This window comes from Neophocaena asiaeorientalis, unplaced genomic scaffold (assembly GCF_003031525.2).
Source record: "Neophocaena asiaeorientalis asiaeorientalis breed wild unplaced genomic scaffold, Neophocaena_asiaeorientalis_V1.1 scaffold319, whole genome shotgun sequence".
NCBI lineage: Eukaryota > Metazoa > Chordata > Mammalia > Artiodactyla > Phocoenidae > Neophocaena > Neophocaena asiaeorientalis.
The window spans coordinates 1,395,462-1,417,473 of NW_020174103.1; the positions used below are offsets into that span (position 1 = coordinate 1,395,462).

The window sequence follows — 22,012 nt, forward strand, 5'->3', positions numbered from 1 at the left end:
AATTATTTAGATAGAACGCCATAAAATTTCCATTTTGCATTAAAGTGTTCTCTAAAGCTCTTCTAAACAAATACTTAGAGATATTCTTCAATGTTAATACACTAAAAAAGTAAACAAATAAGATTAATAAGTATGTTACATACTTCAAACAATGATGTAATATATCCTGAGTTAAACCTGACACACGCACACACACAATGATTAGTCTCAGGGTACATCTTGTACAGATCTGGGAGAGCAACTAGGTTCACAAGATCATAAATAACAAGAATTCCAGACTTTCTTCTGACAGTCTTGAATCCTCTCACTCAAACCCTTGCAAAATTTTAAGCTACATTAACATTTCGGAGACTACTGAAATGAGGGCCTCATAATGCCATTTTATGTGTTTAAAACATGACATTTGTAGATGGAAATATACTCTCTTGTTTACTCATGTAAACTTATAGAAGCAGAGAACTTCAAAATATTTCCATGTACAAAAGGAAAAGAAAAAAAAAAGTGGGGGGACAATTTGTCTTTAAACTTCAGCATTTTTTCCTTTTCACAGAATTCGATTTTACAACAATGCTATTTTGACGTATTTGTTATAGCGTACATTTTCTCCAAGCTCAATGTCCTTGTCTGTTTGATGTTGCTTCCATGTATTGCTACCTTTTGCTTACATTCTGGATGGCTCTAACCACTATATATTAGTCAAATTCGTGTACACTGAAAGCAATTCAACATGATCAGTTGAAAGTACTTCGAAAGCTTATTTCTCTAACATTTTAAAACAATGATTTTGTTTCTGTACTCAGTTTACACTGCAAACTACTGGGTAAAAGCTGTGACATCATGATGACCTACACAGTGTGCCTGCCCACATGTGTCGTCCCACTGCAAAACTGGACAACAGGGCAGCAACTCAGAGGTAAGCAAACTGTGCAGACCAGAACGCTAAAACTTCCTCATCACAGAAGGTGTCTGCATTAGAAACACCCTAAAAATCGTGATTCTCTTTCCATGGGGTCTCCAGCACTCTCTCTGGCACCAAGCTTACACGATGTTCTTCCTGCTGTTGCCTCAGGGTTTCGTACTCCAGGGCAGGGGCAGGAAGCTGAGTGATGATCCTCTGTACGTCTGTCAGCCACGGCCAAAGTTCTTCATATGTTTCCCAGAACTGGTTAACCAGGGACTGTGCCCGTTCTAACTGCAGATACCTCTCTGAGTTTATCTGGCAGATGGCATCATAGTTCTTCAATACCTTGTCCAGTTTTTTCTAGAAAATCAGATGACAAAATGTGTTTAACCGGGCAGGCAGGCCAAGGAACACATATACATACTCCAGAATGCTTGTCCAGCACAATATACCTGGTGCAGAGTCAGCACTCAACAATGCATGGTAAATGAATAAATCAACAGAGGCTAGTTCGATTTTAATTGCTTCTATGTATAAAAGTTCATTTTAAATTAAAGAAAGGCCCTCCCATGTTGTTGCATAAGGAAGTCCCTCCTTTTCAAGGCTGAATAATATTCCATTGTGTGCTAATGGTGTGTTCTTACCACAATAAAAAAAATTTCATATACACATGTAGAAAATAGCAGAAATGTAAAAAATGTCTTGAAAGTACAACTGGAGATCAGGCTGATAAAGGATGATATATTCCTGCAGTGGATTTCTATGCAGTTGTCAAAAATCAGGGGATTTGATGACATGGAGAACTTCTCCAAAAAAAAAAAAATTAGGTGACAAAACCACAAAAAAAAAACATAAATAAAAAGCCTCAAGCTTTTATGACTAAGACACTGAGCTCTCCAAACATAATAAGCAAAATTCTCCAGCCATTCTTCTAGGTCTTCTAGGTAAGAGAAAGGTCTGGCATGAGCCTGGCAACACTGACATTACTTTCTGTTAAAACATAAGGACTCTCTTTCACAACTGAAATTCTAAGAGGAGCTGCTGGTCAGCAAAATTAATTAAATAGATGAGGAGCAAAATAGAACATTATGCTATCCACTGATGTTATGGGGTGGTCACAGAGATCTCGATTATGGTACAAATTCACTTCATAATCCAAAAGCAAAAGATAAAGCACAACAGCAATCCAATAAGCCACCGAATAACACAAAAATTCTCTCATGATCATCTGTATTTTTCACACCAGAATCTTCACAAAAATAATAAAGGAAAGATTAAATTATAAACAAGTGAAGTGCCGCTGTAGAGTATTTAAACAGAAGATTAAGCATTAAAATACACTGCACATTCTACTCTTTGCCTATGGTATATATACCTTGAAAACAATGCACCGTCTTTTAAAATTTTTTTTTTTTTTTGATGATGAGAAACAATGCCGTATTTTATTTTATTGTTTTTTTGCGGTGCGGGCCTCTCAACTGTTGTGGCCTCTCCCGTTGCGGAGCACAGGCTCCGGACGCGCAGGCTCAGCGGCCATGGCTCACGGGCCCAGCCGCTCCACGGCATGTGGGATCTTCCCGGACCGGGGCACGAACCCGTGTACCCTGCATCGGCAGGCGGACTCTCAACCTCTGCGCCACCAGGGAAGCCCTGCACCGTCTTTTAAATGTGATCTTACGCATATACATTTGTATGTATTGTTTTTGCCATGGGATATTTTCCTACCAGAAGCATTAATATATATTAATTTCTTTAGGCTTCTCAGATGTCTGAATATGAATTGAACTAAACATTTTTATTTATGGCTGGTTTTCCATCAATGTAAAGGATCGTTAAAACTACATAAACTGAATACTTCCTTAATGATTCCGCTCCTTTTTTTCCTATACAGATTACTGTAACTTTATACAGAATGAATTTCAGTTAGAGAGAACCACATACTTTGAGTTTTATTTCAGCTCCAGCGGCCCAATGTTCCTGAAGCCAATAAACAACAGCTGACATACAGAATAACAATTTATACTGATAATAACAGTGATAATACAGAGAACATTAACTGGATGCTTAATGTATCCCAGTTACTCAAGGACTCAAACCTTAACTGCTTTTCTGTCTATTAAAAAAGATTACCCCCAGGGTGATTCCCTTAAGGAGTATTCCTTTCACTCTCATTCTATAAGCTTGAAAAATGCCTTATTTGAAACTAATGACTTAGCTGTTTAAACAGCAGCTGTGGATAAAGGAAAAGCGCTTTTCTCAGAGTGAAAGCCCCACACATGCTGTTTGCTCACAAGTCTCACATCAGTCACGTGGACGAGATCATACCTTCATCGGCTGCTTTTCCTCTTCGCTGCATGTGCTCATGATTTTATGTCCAGATTTAACAAGCTCATCAATAATATCCTTGTGTCGCAAAATCTCCATGGTGAATGTCTGTATTTACCAAAACAAAGTTTTTTTTTTAAAGAGTGTATGACTAAAACAAAAACAATTAGGCAAAGCAGTTAAAATGACCAAGTTACATTCAATCATGCAAGTGCATTTCCTTGGAGCACACTGACAAACCATGTAGATGCAACTGGAAATGTGTGTCTTCACCTTTTGAACCTGCAGCTGAGCGGAGGTCTGGTCTTGCTCAAGCCTGATGTCACCCAGAGATGTCAATTTTTTGTCTGTTTCACTAATCCAGGCTAACTCTGCATCAGCCGCTTGGTCAAACTAAACAAAAGATAAATAATCAGGTCAGCAAGTTCCTGTAACTGGTGCCAGAGAAATACCTATCTACATTTCTTTCAAATACCCTTATCACACAAATGGAAAATGTGAGCTTGTCTCTTCATGGCAACCTGAAATAATCCATGATAGTGACTGATGTTATAAAGAAAGGAGAACTTTCCACAGAGAAAGTAAACACAACCTCTTAAAACGTGCTGGATCCATAACACGACATTAATGATGTGAGGACAGCTAATACTGCTGCCTTCTCTCTGGTGGTGGTAAGGATTTTCTCTTTAACAATACTGTACAAATTGTGCAGCACAGGGAACTCTACTTAATGCACTGTGGTGTCCTAAATGGGAGGGAAATCCAAAAGGGAGGGGATATATGTATATGTATGGCTGATTCATTTTGCTGTGCAGTAGAAGCTAACGTAGCATCATAAAGCAGCTATACTCCAATAAAAATTAATTAACAAAAAAAATCATAGTGTGCTCATGATCCTGTACTGCAATAACTGAAGAAAATGAGGAACTCTGCATCTTTCTGACATGGAAAGAGATCTGGAAAAAGAATACTATACAAATTGAGAAGCTATAAAAGTCAGTAGCTGGACACCATCTTTTTTTTTTTTTTTTTTTTTTCACCCTGCATTGGCAGGCGGACTCTCAACCACTGTGCCACCAGGGAAGCCCTGGACACCATCTTTAAATCACTTCATCCTTCACTTTATCACGTTAATATGATATGCAGATAGCATGCTGTTATCAAAGTACAAAATCCCTAGCAAAAAGAATGACATATTCCCATTTATTTACTCTGTGTGTATATGGGAAATACCTTTCTATGTATGCAGAGTATACCCCCAAATGTCTCATGTATCATTCTTTTACATCTCATTTAATAATAGCAGAAAACATTTTCAAGAGCATTCTTAAATATTTCAAAAGATTTTCTTTTCTTGAGCATAACAATAGTTCATGGTAGAAATTTGTGAAGTATGGAAAAATATACAGAAGAAAATTAAAAGCTGGAGTTAATACCGTTGGTATTTTAGTGAATTTTCTTCCAGAAGTTGAGACTTAGAAAGCTCTGGGATAATACTGTATAAACAGTTTCATATCCCGCTTTTTCATTTATCATGAACATTTCCCATGTCATATAAATGTGATTTTTAAAATACCATCATTGTATTCTAGCATACCTGGATATTTTCACTTAGGTTCTCTGCATTTTTTCACTATTATATAAACAAGCCTGTAACGAATATCCTTGTATATAAATCTCTGTTGGCATCTCTAATTAGTTCCTTAGGGTAGATTCCTAGAAGTTGACTTCTAAGTCAAAGAGCATGAACATTTTCAATACCTTGCATCAGATAAACCCCATGCCTTCCAGTTACCATAAATGAGTACAGAGGGCAAGTGACACCACAGCACCAACCATAAATGGTAACTAACAAAGCCTCAGTGGGAAAAGTGAAGGGGGGTGGACGTTGTGATTTTCAAGTCCAATACTGCCAGAACCTCTAATGTTTCAAGAGCACTTGGAAATCCAGATTGGGGTCAGGGGATAACTAAGGGAGGAGAGACAAGGGTGGAGGTAAGGAACTAAACTGGAAAACAGTTCATACTTTTAAGACACTAGGCAACACTCCGCAGACTCACAGGAGGATGGAGTAGACCTACTTTTACCCTATCTCACAAGTACATCTCAGAGCCCTGGGCATTATACACAACGCATACAAGGAGGCTCCGGGAGGAGAGAGAAGAAAGCAGAGCTGCTATGAGTCTTGGACCCGAGGAGAAGCATGGGGGTGAGTTCCCTGGGTTTTCTTTGGCTTCCCATACCCTGGACTGGATGCTGGAGAAACTGCCCAGGAGCACCCAGAGGTGCAGAAAAAGCCCCAGGAAAACCTGTCTCCAGTCAAAGGAGCAGGAAAGGGTCGGCCTTGCAAGACAGAAAACGTATAGACAATAACCATTCTACTCCAACCAAACAACACAGAAAAAAAGCCTTGGCCTCCCCCCACTGCTGCCAAGCAAGGCTGAATGCGGAGCCCAGATTTCCACCCTCCTGAGCCTGGGCCCGACACTGCTGCCAGGGTGATGTCAGCGAAGTCAGGAGCTGGAACTTTCACTCCCACAGGCGACCACAGGCCCCTGCTCCCGGGTCAGTGGAGACCACATGGGGAGCCTGGACCTCCCCCTCTCCTCAGGGTGGCATCAGGGAAAGCCTGTGGACAGTCAGGATTTTCACCATGGTGTCAGGGAGCTGGAACTCCCACTCCCACCCAGCAGTGAGCGGCGCCCGCCCCCCCCCCACCCTTAGGTGTCCCACGAGGCTGCCTGGGGGACCTGGGATCTCCCTCCACCTGGCAGCATCCCTGCTGCCTCTGCCAGAGCGGTGTCAGGAAAGCCGGCTAAAACAGAAGGCTTAATGAAGACCCAAGACACACAACACCGAGAACCCAGAAGAACTCAAACCGAATTAAAGAGGATTATCAGCAGAGGCTAATACCTAGAAGATGATGTGAGAATTATCTGGCAGATTTTAGAGCAGCCATGATAAAAATGTTCCATGAGCAATTTCAAACGTAGTGGAAATGACGGAAAAATTAGAAGGCCTCAGCAACAAAATAGCAAGTCTCAGCAAAGACACAGAATATATGGAGAAGAACCAAATGGAAATTTTTAGAACTTAAAAATGTAATAACTGAAATAAAAACTCAGTGGATGAGACCAAGGAAGAGGACAGAGGAAAGAATGAGTGAAGCAGAAAACAGAATCACAGAAATCACCCAGCCTGAATAATAGAAAATAGACTGAAAAAAGTGAACAGAGCCCAGGGCCTGAGGAACTATAATAAAAGAAAGTTCAAGTAACTGAGTCCCAGAAGGAGAGGAAAAATTGGCTGTGGCTGGAAAGTGCTCAAACATTCTTGAAATAATAAAGTTAGAGAAATGGAGACCAGATTTGTGGCCAGGAGTTGAGGAAGAGGCAGAGGTGGGAGAGGGGACGGGTGTGGCTATAAAAGGGCAGCATGAGGGGTCCCTGTGACGGAAACGTTCCCTGTCTTGATGGCAGCCGTGTCAATTCCCTGCTCATGACGTTGTACCATGGTTTTGCGAGATGCTACCACTGGGGAAACTGGGTGAATGGTACAACAGGACCTCTGTATTCTGTTTTACAGCTGCATGTGAATCTACAGTTATCTTAAAAGAAGTTAATTGAAAAAAAAATAACTCTGCGTGGGTAACCTCTCATCTGTAAGTCCTGTTTGCATTTTCTCTTTTAGATCTATGCTACCAAGTTGCCCTGGATGTACTGATTCATATTCCCACGAGCAGAGTTTGGCTATCCCCTCATCAAAATGGGGTACATAATTTATTCTTTAATAATCTTTGTCAAGATTATCAGTGAACTTTTCTTAATTATAAGGGCATAACCTGCCAGGGCAGCCTAGCACAAAAGACAGCACTGATTAAGTCACTGTGATGGTTCCAATCTCACAGGTAAAAAATTACCAATTATATAAGTGAAAAATTCTTAATATTACTGAATTATTATTTGTTTACATTTTTTTTCTACCTATCATGAACCCACTTGCTTTCACCTTTACTAAGTAATGAATGAGTAAATGAATACTAAAGCTATTTGCAGGTCAAGTTCTTTTAGTCAACAAGTTTAGATAGAAAAAATTTAGATAATCATCTAAATATGGGCCAAAGCAGAAGTATAACAGGGGTTAAAATAATACTTCTACATTTACCTTTAAAAACCAATGGCATAAAGATATGAAAAGGAAGATATGGTGTAACAGACCTTTACTTAATCTCTAGAAGTGCTACCAAACAAAATCTGAATATAAACCAACATCTAACCCAAAATCATGCAAAGTCAGGCTGCTCTGAGACTCCCCTGGTGTTGGGGCAGCCGTCACACTGTCATGTGTGAGGACTGGACACATATCCCATGGGACCTCCTCCAAGTGTCACACATCTGACAGGATCGCTGACAGGCAAGGTTGCTCCAGACAGAAATGCAGAGCTTCAGTCGTCAGAGTGGGCGAGCTCCCCCACAGGGGCAGTACTTCTAAAATGACTCCGCACGTTTATATATTCAAGCAAAAGTCTTTCTCTTTCCTATGTTTCCCATAACGGCATGCATTGTTTTCTGAAGCCGCCTCGTGATTTGCACGTAGCAGTGTTAATAAATATTCTGCCACTAATTCATTACTTTTGCTGCTACAGGGACAAGTCAGAACAATGTGGACTCCAGAAGGAATCTTGATAAGCCACTTGAAAAACTCTATCTTCATCTGGTTCAATAATTGTTACATGACTTAGTTTCAAATGGAACTACTCATTAGCAATTGCTGATCAATGTGAAAAAGAAAAAAAACCTCATCAACTAATTCAGCAGCTTCAGATGTGGAAAAAGAAATCGTCACAACAAACAAGTGGAAGAGTCTGATCATTCGCTTTCAAGCCGCACATGGTGGAACTCCAGGGTAAAGCTCTACTATGTGATGCACTCAGCACAAAACTGAGAAAAAATAGTCCAGCCCTTTCTACCAGAGTGCAAATGCTGCAAGATATCAAGAATAAAATTTAACAGGAATTGTTTTTCTTCTACTGGTCCCTGAAAAAAATAAAGTGATGCCCCCACCCCTCTTGTTTGTGTTCAGGATATTTTTAGGATTTATACGACAGTCCTCATAAAGAAAGGCAGATTGCTGGTGTTAATATTAGTTTAATAATAAGTCTCCCTTTCTGGAAGAAAAAAACCAAAAAGCATCCAATGAAAACCAGTATGATGATACTTTCTGGAAGAAAAAAAAAAGCATCCAGTGAAAACCAGTATGATGACACCATCCAAATTGCCAAAACTCAAAGCTGAAACTCAAACACTATTTCTTGAACCAAGGCAAATATTTGCTCTGCTAAAAGAAAACAAGACTTTAAGCAGAAATTTCCCTCTGTCCTTTGAAAGGTTTTTTTATTAAATTAGAAAATATTTAATGTCCAAAAATGAAAGGAGTAGTCCCAGGGTCTACATGAAGCAATTTACAGTCAAGCAAGGTGTTTTTATTTAGGTCTGTGACTCTTTCAAACAACTACTTAATGTGAGTATTTCTAACAGACCATGAAACGGCTTATTTCACATGTGAGTAACGTGGACAGCAAGCTGCCTATACCAAATTTTAATAAATTTGTTTACTACTCATACAAGTAGCAAAAAAATAACTTCAAATGAATTGTAGAGAGTGTTAGCATCCTTAACTGCATCCTGGGAAATATTCTAATATGCATCACCCCTGGAGTCCAACCATCAACCCCAGCTACTCTAATTCCTAGTATAGTTGAACTAGTATTTCAGAAACTTCCTACAAGTTGGTGAAAAAATTTTAATTGGCTAATCTCTAAATATTCCTGAAAAACACACTGTAAAACAGTAACTGCCAACATTCTACTGAACACACTGTTCTAAGTGCTTGAACATGCAAGAATATACAGTTGCTGTCAGGATAAAAGGGCATAATGTGGGTATTACCACTAATCCCATTTACAGCCGAGGAAGCCAAGGCAGAGAGAGGTTAACTGACTCACCAGAGGTTACCCAGCTTGTAAATGTCGGGTCTGAGATTCAAACCATGGTGGTCTGACCCCAGAGCCTACACTTGCGGTTGCCCTGTTACATCCCTCGTGCTTGTACACAATTTGGGCTCAGTCACTCAAAATATTCATGGGATTTCACCAATATCGGCTCAAATACCACAACAGTCAATAAGTGGTGGGTTTTCACTTACTATTTAAACGTTTCTCCCATGTCTGACAAACTGCTTTTGTACTTATCTAGAAAGTTTCTCTTGCGTGGAAGCAGAGGTTTAAGAAAGACAGAGTGATAAGCAAACTTTAACCTCCAGGACATCCTCTTACTCCCTTCCCCTGGCGAGGGTCTTAGTGCTTGCTTTCTTTTGATTAGCAATTTCCTTCCATTTTTCTTCACATTATTCATAACCCAGCCCATATTTTCCCACCGTAAACAAATCTCACTTCCGTGGGGGAGGTTTCCTTCTAGTTCTTTAAAAGAAATTAATAGGTGTTACTTTTCTCCCAGGCTGATCCCTAATGACCCAATGAACTGTTTATTTTAATTGCACCCATGTGCCTTTATATTGGGGGGTTATGAAGGCCCAATAAAATAAGGAAGGCAATTAGAACTGCCAGAGAGTGCCTGGGATGCCCAGACCCAGTGAAATACACACTTTAGCACCTTCTGATCATTGCACATTTATAAGAGGCAAAGGACAACAAAATGCTCTGGGGTTTAAACAATCACAGTGATCTGAATTCAGGCTGTAAGTCTGTACGTCTTTCAAGCAAAAGCTCCTTTCCCCATTTCCACATGGGTCATTTGGTGCAGTGAGCAATTAGAGAAAGAAAGCAGCAAAGCTAGATTACTTTGTGTAGGTTTAACATGCAAAAATACCCACAGTTTCTAACTCAGATAATGGCAGGCATTGTGAGAAGGAGGCAGCTGTTTTGCTTTTTTCTAAAGTTCACAATCACTATTTACTAAGCTGCCTTATTCCACTCAGATTTTTCTTAAAACTTATGAATGGGCCCAATTAAAAAAAAAATCCTCTTCAGAATATTGATGCCTGCAAATCTGCAGAGTCAGACTCAGGAGCTTATTAACTGGTCACAATGAATGTACACCGTCCTCAGGCATCTGCCAATAATTGAGGCTGTTCCATTATTTCCAAAATAATAATAAACATCGCTCTACGTTACATAAGGCTCTTGGCCCTATGATCTCAAAATTCAGTGACACATCTTTTCAAAACTGCTATGTGATACAGAATTAACATGAAAAATCTAACCACGTTCACATCAGAAGTTTTTTGAAAACTGAATGTATACCGGACGGATACGAAGCACACACTAACGAGAAGGTATCTGGACGCCCCCTTCCCTCCTCTCTTCAGACCTCAGCCCTTTTCCATGTTTGCCTGACATCTTCCATGTCAATCAACACCCTCTGTGATGGTGGCCTGACTGTTCACAATGTCCCTACATGGTTGCTGAATTCCAAAATGCAGGTTATACCAGTATAGAGGAGGCAGGCCTGTACATAAACAATCTTAATGTCAAAAGATGGAAACACCTTAAGAGAAAGCTGCTTGGAAAACAGGACATTCAGTTATTTTCAATCTAGTTGAATTTAGTCTGGTTATTCGGGGACAAAGCATCAAATCTATAAATTTAAAAACTACCAAGTCATTTGCAAGGCCCATATCCTCACTCCATCACTCGTGGTTGGGTATGTCAGGGGAGGGATCTGGAAGGAGTAGCTCTTAATAATACAAGATGTATGTGCCTAAGGTATGCAGAAAAAGATGGACTGCTGTCAGATCACGAACATGGTTCAGGTGGAGAAGAAGCAGAATGGTAGATGATTTGTTTATACAACATAAAACAAATCATACAAAATATGCGGTTCACATCCAAGTCTAAAGATTTTTTTTGCACCATTCCTTTTGTATTTCATGGATACATTATCACTGGATAAAGAGAAAACAAGTATTTTAGTATCAAACTGTACTCTGGTCCTAATTCCAAACATCTATAAGTGGGCAAGGTTATAAAACAATTTTCAGTGATATATTAGGTCCTTTCTAAACTTGTTAATTATGAGTTTAGAAACTATTCTTTTGAGTGCAAAACTAAATCTCTGCCAACCCAGAAAGACAGGTACCAGTGTGTTCTTAAATTTGCCGAGAGAGAGAGAGAGAGAGAGAGAGAGAGAGAGAGAGAGAGAGATTTCCTGATCCTTTCAGTTTACTTGCCCAAGTCTCACAGGCCTTACGGTTGGAAATATCCTCATACTTCTACTTTGCTGCAATAATGGCGCCTTCCTTCGGATTACTGAAGGAGGTTAGAAAAAAATGGATCACCTCCTGCCTTAGGATTTTTCCTCTCTACCTGATTTATAAAGAGTCCCTTTAGGGAGGTAGAATGAGATCTGGATTAAGTCCTGGTTACAACTCCACCACACACTAGCTGTGGGACCCCAGGCAGGGCACCTCCCCACACACTGCATATGCTCCTCCCAGCTCTAAATGGTACGTCTCAGCCTTAATGGAAAGGTATTCTCTTCTTTCCTTTTTTTTTTAAATTGGCTTAAGTGAATTTTATTGGTTTTCTTTATTACTGGAGGTATTCCATTGGGCTGACTTGCAGGCATTTCAAAGGAATGCACATACAAGTACAGAATAAATACATATAAACAACCAGAAGATATTAATATATCAATAGCACTAATATTAGTTATGACCTACTGGTAGTGAGATACTTTTACTAAACAATCTCCCCCTCTCTCACAAGGAAGGCTTGAAGGATACAGACCACAGTGTTTGCACGTTCTTGCTTCCACGAGTTTTTCTGTATTCTTTCACAAGGTCTTGAAACTTTCAGTAAGGAATGATTTTATCCAGAAAAAAACCCCAATAATTGTTATTTTCCCACAGGGTATATGTTTTAGATTCGAGAAAACACAGACCAACCTGTGGAAAACATTTGCAAAACTCTGAATAGAACTGGGCTACAGTTAATGACCTTGGCACCTGGCAGAGCTTACAAACCGGTAGGTGCTCAGCCTGTCACCTGCCCTTGAAAGCAGCTCCTTTGCCCCTTTCCTGTTTGCCCACTTCTGTTCCCTTCTAACCTTAGAAGAACCTAATTATAGGAATGCGATCACTAAGCAACTGAAACTGACTCCTGACTTACGTTCTCCTGAAAGCGCACCATGCCTTGTCTAACCTGTGGATTCTTTTCCTACGTTTTAAGAAGTAAGAATGAAGAATTAAGCAGTTAAAAATGACTAGCTCTCTACCCCCAACAGTCCCCTTAGCAATTCTGCAGGAGATCATGGGGGCAAGATAACATGAGAAGAGAGAGTCAGCCAGTCTGCCCTCAATGGACAAGGATGCAGAACCCAACCTCCTGCCTCGATGATTCACTGAGATTCTTTTCCCTTTACAAACTGTCATGGCTGAGCAGAATCTTCAGAATTGGTCTCTGGACACAAGTCCACCTTCTCCCCAGACTGCTGGCTTTTCTAATTAAAGCACTTTCCTTTCTACTGACACTTGCCTCTCGAGTTATTGGCTTATGAGCAGCAAGCAGCCGAACCTCGGTTTGGTTACACCCTTATTACTGTCTTTCTTCCCCAAACTAGCCAACCACAGTCAGCTTCTCAAGAAAATTCTACTCCCAAGAGGACAGAATATTTGTCGTGCTATTTAGAGAAGTCTTCAGTGCCAACTATGAAAGGTTGAAAGAAATTTTGGTGAAAAACAATCCAACTCTTTTCAAATAGTTGAATAAACTTCACAAATAAACACGCTTATTATCCTATGATAATGAGGCATACAAATTCCTCCAAACTTTGAAAACAGAGCCATGCAAACGCATTCCTCAGGCATGAAGGCCTCCCTCACAAAAATGTCTGAGGCAGGCCTTTTCCTATCGTTGTATTCCATCGGCTTTTGTGATTCCAGAGCACGGCACTGAAATGAGGAGTGAGGCGCCATGTTTTAGAACTAGATAAATTACACTTTTACGGCAACCTTAGAGAATGAATTTTGGATGCTCTACACGAGCTGCTTGATTTGTGTTTCTTGCTTTTGGCTGGGATGTGCAAAGGCTGAGTCATCCACCTTCCCAAGCCCTGTTCCACAGTACACAGCAAAACCCTACTAACTCTGTCAGAGCAAGTCTGCAACAAGAGGCTGATGACTTAATATAAATATTCAGAGATTTCCATAAAAGTTAATCAAAACATGTATTACAAGCTTCTAGATCCAGAACCCCCCACCCCCCTTTTTTGCCCACAGTCTTCTGAGAGAGCTGTGGCTAAGGGGTGGGGTCTATAAAACTCTCTGGAACCAGCAACCATACGAATTGCAGACAGGTCAGCAATGATCATTTTTTCCCCTTTCAGTCATCTTCAGAAAAAAAAATACATCACCAACACAACTGTTTCCTTTTTAGAAAGAATTCAGCCTTTCTTTGCCATGTACATCAAGGAACAGTTAATAGTGACTTACACGATAACTCAAAATATTTACTCACACACAGATTAGACGCAGCCAGGGCATAAAATTAACATGAGCAGCATGCACACATGTACACAAAAGGCATTTTGTCTGGACGGCAGGAGAACGGCGCTAGTCCTGCCGGTGGCTGACTTGCTGAGGCTGGGAGGCCAGGAGGTAGATGGCTGCCAACAATGTAGAGATGAGCCTTGCCCGGCACTCAGATGTCCAAGTACCCCAGCTAAATGCTTTTCAAACCCCTTCCGCTGTGGAAGCATAACCAATGAATGGAAATACCGCCCACCATCATCTCTGATCAGGTGGAGGCCCTGGGAGCAAGCGGAGGAAACGAACTGCCCAGACGCCCAAGTGTTCGCCTACCTGCTGGGACCTCAGGATGGCCGCGTCAATCTCCTCCACCTTCTGTGTGATGGTGTCGCTCACCAAGCGGTAGCGGTCGTTGTCCTCGGCCACCATTTTTTCCAGCCCTTCCCTCGCCCTCCAGGGCACCAGCTCCAGGAGAGCAGAGCTCACTTCGTTAAGGGAGTCCAGCAGGGCTTTGCTGCTCTTAGCTTCCTTCTTTAGCTCCTGAAAACAGAAGGAAGAAAACACAAACCTGTGGGAAACGCCAAGTCTGAACGGGTTCTCCTCTAACTGTCCTTGGGGCTAAAGCCCTTCACAGGCCAACGTGATGCATGGATCACCTTAGTGCCAGTTACCCCAGTTCTATACCCCTTGGTTTGGTTACTTAAAGCTATTTTGCAGAAAGGAAAGTGTCCCCTGAGAAGTTCCAAAGAACACTTCCTTTGTCAACATGGCAAGACTTTAGCTTTGAAATGTAATATAAACGTTTAAAAATTGGGAACCCAAACCTGGCAAATTAACCCAGCAAGTTAATCCAGCTTGTTGGTAACCTTGAAGTAATCAGGTACCAGAAAACTAAAGAGGAAAGTCCAAACCAGAATCAAGTGACCCTCAAAACGAGGACACACTCGCTTAAATCATCCCAGTTGAATCATTATAGGCTCAGTGGACCTGACCTCCCGGACTGCCTTCACCCACGTGTGATCGTACTTCAGGATGATAAAAACCGAGGCGGACAACTCTAAGAAGGATGATCAGCATGAGAGAATACCACTCTTGCAATATAATTAGAAAAGCCACCTCATGCTTGGCATCTATCTTATAAAGGTATCACTATTCTAACCAAATTATGTGTATCTCTGAAACAGTGATCATTTTCCTTTTTTTTTCTGTTTTCATCATTCTGTTTCTATAAGATTCGAGAAACAAATGACAATATGCTGTTTTCACGTCTGGGCTCCTAAAAGTTTAAATAGCTGATCTGCTGCCAATTTCTGTTGGGTCCACGCCCACCAAGGCATCCTTAAGTATATTAGTAATGACACGTGATAAATATCACTTTGCCCCTGTGTGAATAAGGCTCCCTGAGAGATAACAAGCGGATCCAAAGAGTGTATAAATCGGAGCGTACTTTTTGCCTCGCGTGGGCTTGGCTGGAGGCTTCTCCCTTCAGAACCTGCGTTTCGTATGAAAGCAACTCGACCTCCACCTTGTCCAGCCAGGCGCACAGCTCCTCATGCGTGGAGTGCAGTCGCCTCGCGAGCTGCAGTGCCTGATCCAGGGTCTTGGCAACGTCCGTGCTCAGTTTAGTGATGTCTTGGTACCTCGCTTTAATGGCTTCCAATTTATCTTGAATTATTAGAACTTCATCACCTAGAATTTCAAAGGCATGTCATATCTCATGAAAGGGGAAGAAGAGTTCTTCAGCTAAAGAAGTTCTGACCCAAGAAAAGCCCTTTCCTAGGTTTGAATTTTTCTGAGGGTATCTGGCGAATGTAAACAGTTCTGAAAATGCAAATATAAAAACTGTAAAGGGCTATGTGGAATGCACCACCTTTGCAACTATTTGTATGGTCTTTCCGTTTACAAGCATCGGGGTTAAAAACTGCCTAGGTTTGCATACTGAGTTCGTGGCTTACTAGCTTGCACAAGATACCTCACCTCTCTCTGTGCCCCTGGTCACTTATCATTACAAATAGAACCTACTTCACAAAGTTGTGATAAAAATTCAATGAGTTTATATTTGCAAAATGTTTAAAATAGTGCCTGCCACATATATACAGTTATATATGTATAATCTATGCATGTGTGTGTGTGTGTGTGTTAAAAATAATAAACTCGGGGCTTCCCTGGTGGCACAGTGGTTGAGAGTCCGCCTGCGGATGCAGGGGACACGGGTTCGTGCCCCGGTCCGGGAAGATCCCACATGCCGCAGAACGGCTAGGCCCGTGAGCCATGGCCACTGAGCCTGCGCGTCCGGAGCCTGTGCTCCGCAACGGGAGAGGCCACACCAGTGAGAGGCCCGCATACCGCAAAAAAAGGAAAATAATAATAATAATAATAAACTCACCTGCACTATTCCAATAGATCCTCACCTGCCTCTATTTAATTTTCAGACACACAGAGAAATTGTGTCCTGGGCTTCAGAGTCCAAGTGCAAGGCTCTAGATACTATATCAAATTCTTCCCATTCATAATGAATGGTACCTGTCCCCCACCACACACATGTGCTGAATTGGATATAAATACAATGAGACATTCCTACAGCCAAACGAATTACTAAAACAAGGTAATATCTGTTTTCTTGGTGAGTTCAAGCACAGAGAAATGAAACCTGGGTATAGTCACAGTATGTGTCAGTGAATGCCGTCTATCTTAAAAATTTAAAAAGCTGTCTACAACCTATGTGCTCATCTAGAACAACTGCCTTCCACAAGTGGAAAACTAATGTCACTCTGCCATGGGATTCTCTGACCAATGCTTGGTGTTATGAGTAATACACAAAACTTCCATTAAAAACTCAGTGAGATCATGAGAAAAACAATGAAATCATAGTCTAAAACCCCCTCGGTCGGCCTTCAAAGCATTCTCCAGGATGAAATCTTGGAGTGGCCCCAAAATTCGAGTGTGCTTTGTGTTTTTCCCCCATCTCTAAAATATTTTGAAAGCAACACAAAATGCTCACGTCATGACGATTTGATTTGAAAGGTATCTCACCTGTTGTTCGTTTAAGTAGTTCTAAACCATTTAGTAAGGCCTGATCTACATTTTGTTTTCTGAGTAGGATGTCCTCTTGCAGAACCTAAAACACAGGTATCATTTTTATGCGGGGGAAAAAATTTAAATAAGCATTGGCATTATCAGTTAATCTTATTTGAGGAAACACCTTTTCAAATATTCCTCACTGTTCTTATGTTTACCCATCTTTTTACCACCACTGTGCCCATGTCTCAGTTCATCTATCGTAATTCACTCCCCTCTTCAAAAAATGGGCGATGTGGAGACACTGGAGTACTGGTTAATTATGGGCCTTTGTATACAAAGATGAAATAACAAAATGAAAAGTCAACAATCCAGCTATTGGATAAATTAAATCTCTTCTTACATGTGACTTCATTAAAAGTAACTGAATACAACACTACTTACTATATATAAATTAGATAAATGACAAGGACCTACAGTACAGCACAGGGAACTCTGCTCAATACTTCGTAATAACCTATATGGGAAAAGAATCTGAAAAAGTGTATATATATACACACATATATATACATATACATATATATATGTGTGTGTGTGTGTGTGTGTATATATATATATATATGTGTATATATATATATATATATATATATATATATACACTGAATCCCTATGCTGTACACCTGAAACTAACACAACATTGTAAATCAACTATACTTCAATTTAAAAAAAGTCACTGTATACATAGGTAATGTCTTATTTGAGTACAGCAACTCACCTAAATCATAGTGAACATAAAATAATACAGAAATAACGAAGACTGAGAAAATGAGGACAACTGAAATGAAAAAATAAAGTAAAATAAATCAAAATACCCGCAGCTCAGCCTGCTGTGTCCACAGCCCCTCGGGGCTGGAATCCTGGACCGAGAGCCTCCTCAGCTTGTCATGCACTTCACTCAGCCAGTTCATCAGCTCCACTTCATCTTCCCCAAAAATCTTAGCATTACACAGAGCCTGCTGGAGAAGCTCAGACCTGCCGTGGCTTTTCTCTTGAATCTCAATGTACCACACTTGAGAGGAGTCTAATTTACTCTGCACCATATCTTTATCCTCCCTGGAGCTCAAAACCTTTAAGGACTGGCCAATGCTAATGGCCTGGTGTAAATGTTTATTATGATGGTTGATGTCATCTTCTAAGGCCTAAATAAAGTTTAAAAAAGGAAACAAAAAGAATGGACAAATAAAAATGACAACATAAATTGAACAAAAAGATGACACATGAAATGGGTCTAAGGTTGCACTGATGCATCACACAACAGTACAAAACGCAAATGCATGTCATAAAACCACAAAGGGCACGGAAAACTGGATCTCACTAACGTGTGATGGGAACCTTACTTTGTGCTGGGCAATTTGTTCCTCCAGCTTGGACGCTTGGGTTCCAATAGGTTCGCTATTCGCCAGCCTCTTTTCTGTGGTTGTCAGCCACTCGTTCAGTGGCTCTAAGGTTTCGTGAAACTGCTGTGCTACCACTGAGATACCTTCCAACTGACGATTCCTGAAAACGTGCCAAGAGGAAGGTCATTCAGGGATGAGAAATGTGGGAAACTGTCAACAGAAATCTTCACTCATGCTCCCGCGTTCCACTCCAAACAGTTTTTGTAGAAAACATCTAACGTTAAAATTAAAATCTCTCACATGGAGAGGACACTTTAAAATATTTCTCCTATTCTCCATGCTTCCACTGCGGGGGGCTGGGGTTCGATCCCTGGTCGGGGAACTAAGATCCCACAAGCCACGTGACATGGCCAAAAAAAAAAAAAAGAAAAACTTTAAAAAATAGTTCTCCTATTAAATAAAAGTAAAGCTGAACAACACATCAACCTCAAGTGCCTGAATCTTGTGAAAGTCTTAAGTAACCTGGTTGTAATACTTACAATAATAATAGGTATAATCATAGTAATGTTATAATAACAATAGTAGCCATAATAATGATAGTAATAGGTAATACTTACTGAACATATATTCTGTGCTTTATATAATAGTTAACTTCAATCGGAGCATCAGTTACTGAAATTGCTTTAATCAAATGGTCAAAATTAGATTTAAATTTTGAAGAATAACTATAGCATCGCCTGTGCTGGAATTACTAGTGAGTCCTCCTTTAAAAAGTACACTGTCAGGTATATTTCCCCAAGGCAACAGTTAATATTTTATGGACTAAAATATCATGAAAGAGGAGGAATATTCCTCAGACTTTAACTTGTAACAGAGTTTGAATGCTTTTAGAAAACCCATTGTTTCCTCTCTTAAAAAGGTACCACGTCCTTGGTTTTTATCTATGGCAAGTGATTGTGCTGGTCTGTATACAGAGGACCTGATGCTGTATCCAATCCTGTGAATTATTTTTGCTGGGACCAAGAGCAGCTGTCTTAACCTGTTATCATGTTTAATTCTTAGAGAATTACATGATTTGAGAAATGAGCTTTCTATGGGGACAAAGGGAATTATGGACAACTGCCACATGCTACCGTACATAATTGCTATACCTTCATATCACAAATTACACATGCATATATTTTTAAAACCTTCAGTTGAAATACATTTGATCTTTTTAAAAAAAATGAATAAAATCACTACATTATTTTTGACTTCTGGATGATCACTATTTATGACTCTTTTTTAAAAATTCTAATATCCAATCACCTAGAATCACTGGAAAGAACTATTTTGCAACTAGGTTTAATTGACTATGATTTAAATTGTAAGGGAATCTATTAGTCTGTGTGTGAATCGTAGCATCACCACCATCCCTCCACTTAATACCGCTGTGAGGAAGGTTTAGGAAAAAAGAAGGACAGTCATGGTAGTAAAGCAGAGATCTAGACTTTCATTTATTAAAAAAAAGTATTGAGAGTCTCTCCCATGGCAGTAATTCTGGGGCATTACACAGAAGGAATAATCTACTGACACACATTAAAGAATAACATGAAACTTCCAGCCTCCTTCGGAGCCCCTTATTCAATGGTCCTAGAATGAGAACTTCTTCTACTCTGTAATTCAAGATTGGACAAACCCTTCTCTGCACCATCTTGGTTCCAAAGAAGGTAGGAATGTATGGAGATGCGCATTCTCTTCAGTGGGTCATCTATTTCCAACCCAGCCAGTGTATACTTCAGTGTAGCTACAACATGACATCGGTCAATGTGGTGCCAGTGAAGAGAATGAAGAAAGAACTATATTCAATATCTTATGATAAACCATAATAGAAAAGAATATTTTAAAAAAGAATGTATATGTATGTATAACTGAGTCACTTTGCTGTACTGCAGAAATTCATACAACATTGTAAATCAACTATACTTCAATTAAAAAAATTAAAAAGAAAAAGAACGAAGTGTAATGAAGCCTGGTGGAGCCACGCTTCAGCTTCCGGCCCTGGTAGACGTCACAGCGCCCTCCACCTGCCTCACTTCCCAGATAACTCCCACTCCTCCTTTAAAACAGAGCTTAGCTGTCACTTCCCTGCCCCAGGCCAGGTTCCTCCTGTTCTCTGCTTCCACAGGTTTCACTTTGAACCATCACATTTGTCATTAGTCTTCAATGGCTACGAAACCCTGCTAGGCTGTCCCTTGTCTGAGGGCAGGGATGATCTGACCAGCGCACCCCTGCGGAAGGCCCAGCTCTGCCTGATGCACGGTAGGCAGGCGATAACTACGTTATAAACGAATGAACGAAAGACCCCCAAAGGAAATACTCTTAAGAGTTGGGATAGATTTGGAGACTACAGGACATCCCCATGGGGGAATAAAGACAGAGGTGCCATGGCCCTTGCCCTCCATGTTCACATACATGATAAACACAGGAAAATAACAGTTTGAAGAAAAGCATTACCAAAATACAAGAAATCAGTATGAACGCCATTGGTGCTCTTTCCAAAGACTGGAAGCATTTACCTTGTTTCAGCCTTATTAAGCAAGGCCGCCCATCTGCTATCCAAGAGACTCAGTTGTTTCAAAATCTTTACTTTATCTGCAGGTTCTGCTGTGGCGGCAATTTTTTCTCCTTCCCGTTTGATCACCTCCACAGTAGATTTGCGGTCATCCAACAATCTCTGGAGAAGCTTAAGACACAATAGTAAATTTAAAAAAACAATAAATAAAAAGAAAGGAAACAAAGGGATAATTTTATCAACATATGGAAAACATACACAAAGTTCTTGTGATATGTAACAAAAATAACTTTGTGTGGATTCACATACAAAAGGACCTGAGAAGTAGGATTTTTTCAAAAAAACTCATTTTGCTTAGCGATTCATTACTATTGTGCCAAACGCTGCAGTGGCGGCTTTTCACACTAAATAAAGCAAATATTGATAAGGCCACTGAACCATTCGTTATTAACTTGTTAATATAAAGTAATGGAGTAGAATGCGCCGCTTAGGATAACTCCTCTGCACTGAGAGCGCAAGACCCCAATTATTATAATGAAATGGGAATGCCCTAAACAATCGACAGTGATCTGTCCCGTTGAGATAGAAAAGGTCATTATAAATCACTGCTGTTTTCAAAACCTTTCCCCATGTTAAACAATCCAACGCAGAAGGGAAGTTGAAAGTCAGACCAAGTTCACAAGCTAGTGAGGCTACAACTGGAGGCTCTTGGTTGCTTTTAGGGGGTAAGATAGCTTCTAAAATTCTTTACGAGGATGAAAACTAAAAACAGCCTTTAAATATCATTTCCACAATGAACCGAGGGGGAAACATGTCTGAAATCCCCAAAGCTGGCTAAGGAAGACTAATATTTCAGGATTGAGCCATGGAAAAAATTTTAATTTAATGCTTCATTTTGAGAAACCTGGAAGGGATTGTTTGACATAGGTAGCCAGAAATCAGGATTCCCTTCCTCCAATGAATCAAAACAAGTATTTCAGGAATAAGTGCAATCCCCAGGCCCTGTGTGAAGAGCAGTGAGGAAGGCACAGGTGTACAGAATGCTGAGTACCGCACTGCTTCCTTAACCTGACCCTGACTGATGCCTAAGGACCAAAGGCACAGACAGTCACCCAGAAGTAACAAGGTGGAAGGGTATTTTCTCACTGTCACTTTGGGATCATGGCCACCACATCAGGAAGGGAGGGGAACAGGGCTAAAGAGAAGGGGAAGAGATGCCCTCTCTTGACACAGGTCAGAGCCATCATAAAATCAAAGTACAACAGGTGGTTT

General features: G+C 40.4%; 1 protein-coding gene across 1 annotated transcript in view; it reads right to left on the minus strand.

Annotated features, from left to right (window-relative positions):
* The window catches only part of DST (dystonin), a 485,281-nt gene that overhangs the window by 55,151 nt on the left and 408,118 nt on the right, over window positions 1-22,012 (minus strand). The window contains exons 58-66 of the mRNA XM_024754681.1: window positions 20,745-20,911; window positions 18,187-18,346; window positions 17,662-17,988; window positions 16,805-16,889; window positions 15,219-15,460; window positions 14,105-14,311; window positions 3,500-3,619; window positions 3,227-3,334; window positions 1,043-1,261 (exon numbers count right to left, since the gene is read on the minus strand). Of these exons, the coding sequence (XP_024610449.1) occupies window positions 1,043-1,261; window positions 3,227-3,334; window positions 3,500-3,619; window positions 14,105-14,311; window positions 15,219-15,460; window positions 16,805-16,889; window positions 17,662-17,988; window positions 18,187-18,346; window positions 20,745-20,911 (1,635 nt within the window). The remainder of the gene's footprint in view (window positions 1-1,042; window positions 1,262-3,226; window positions 3,335-3,499; window positions 3,620-14,104; window positions 14,312-15,218; window positions 15,461-16,804; window positions 16,890-17,661; window positions 17,989-18,186; window positions 18,347-20,744; window positions 20,912-22,012) is intronic.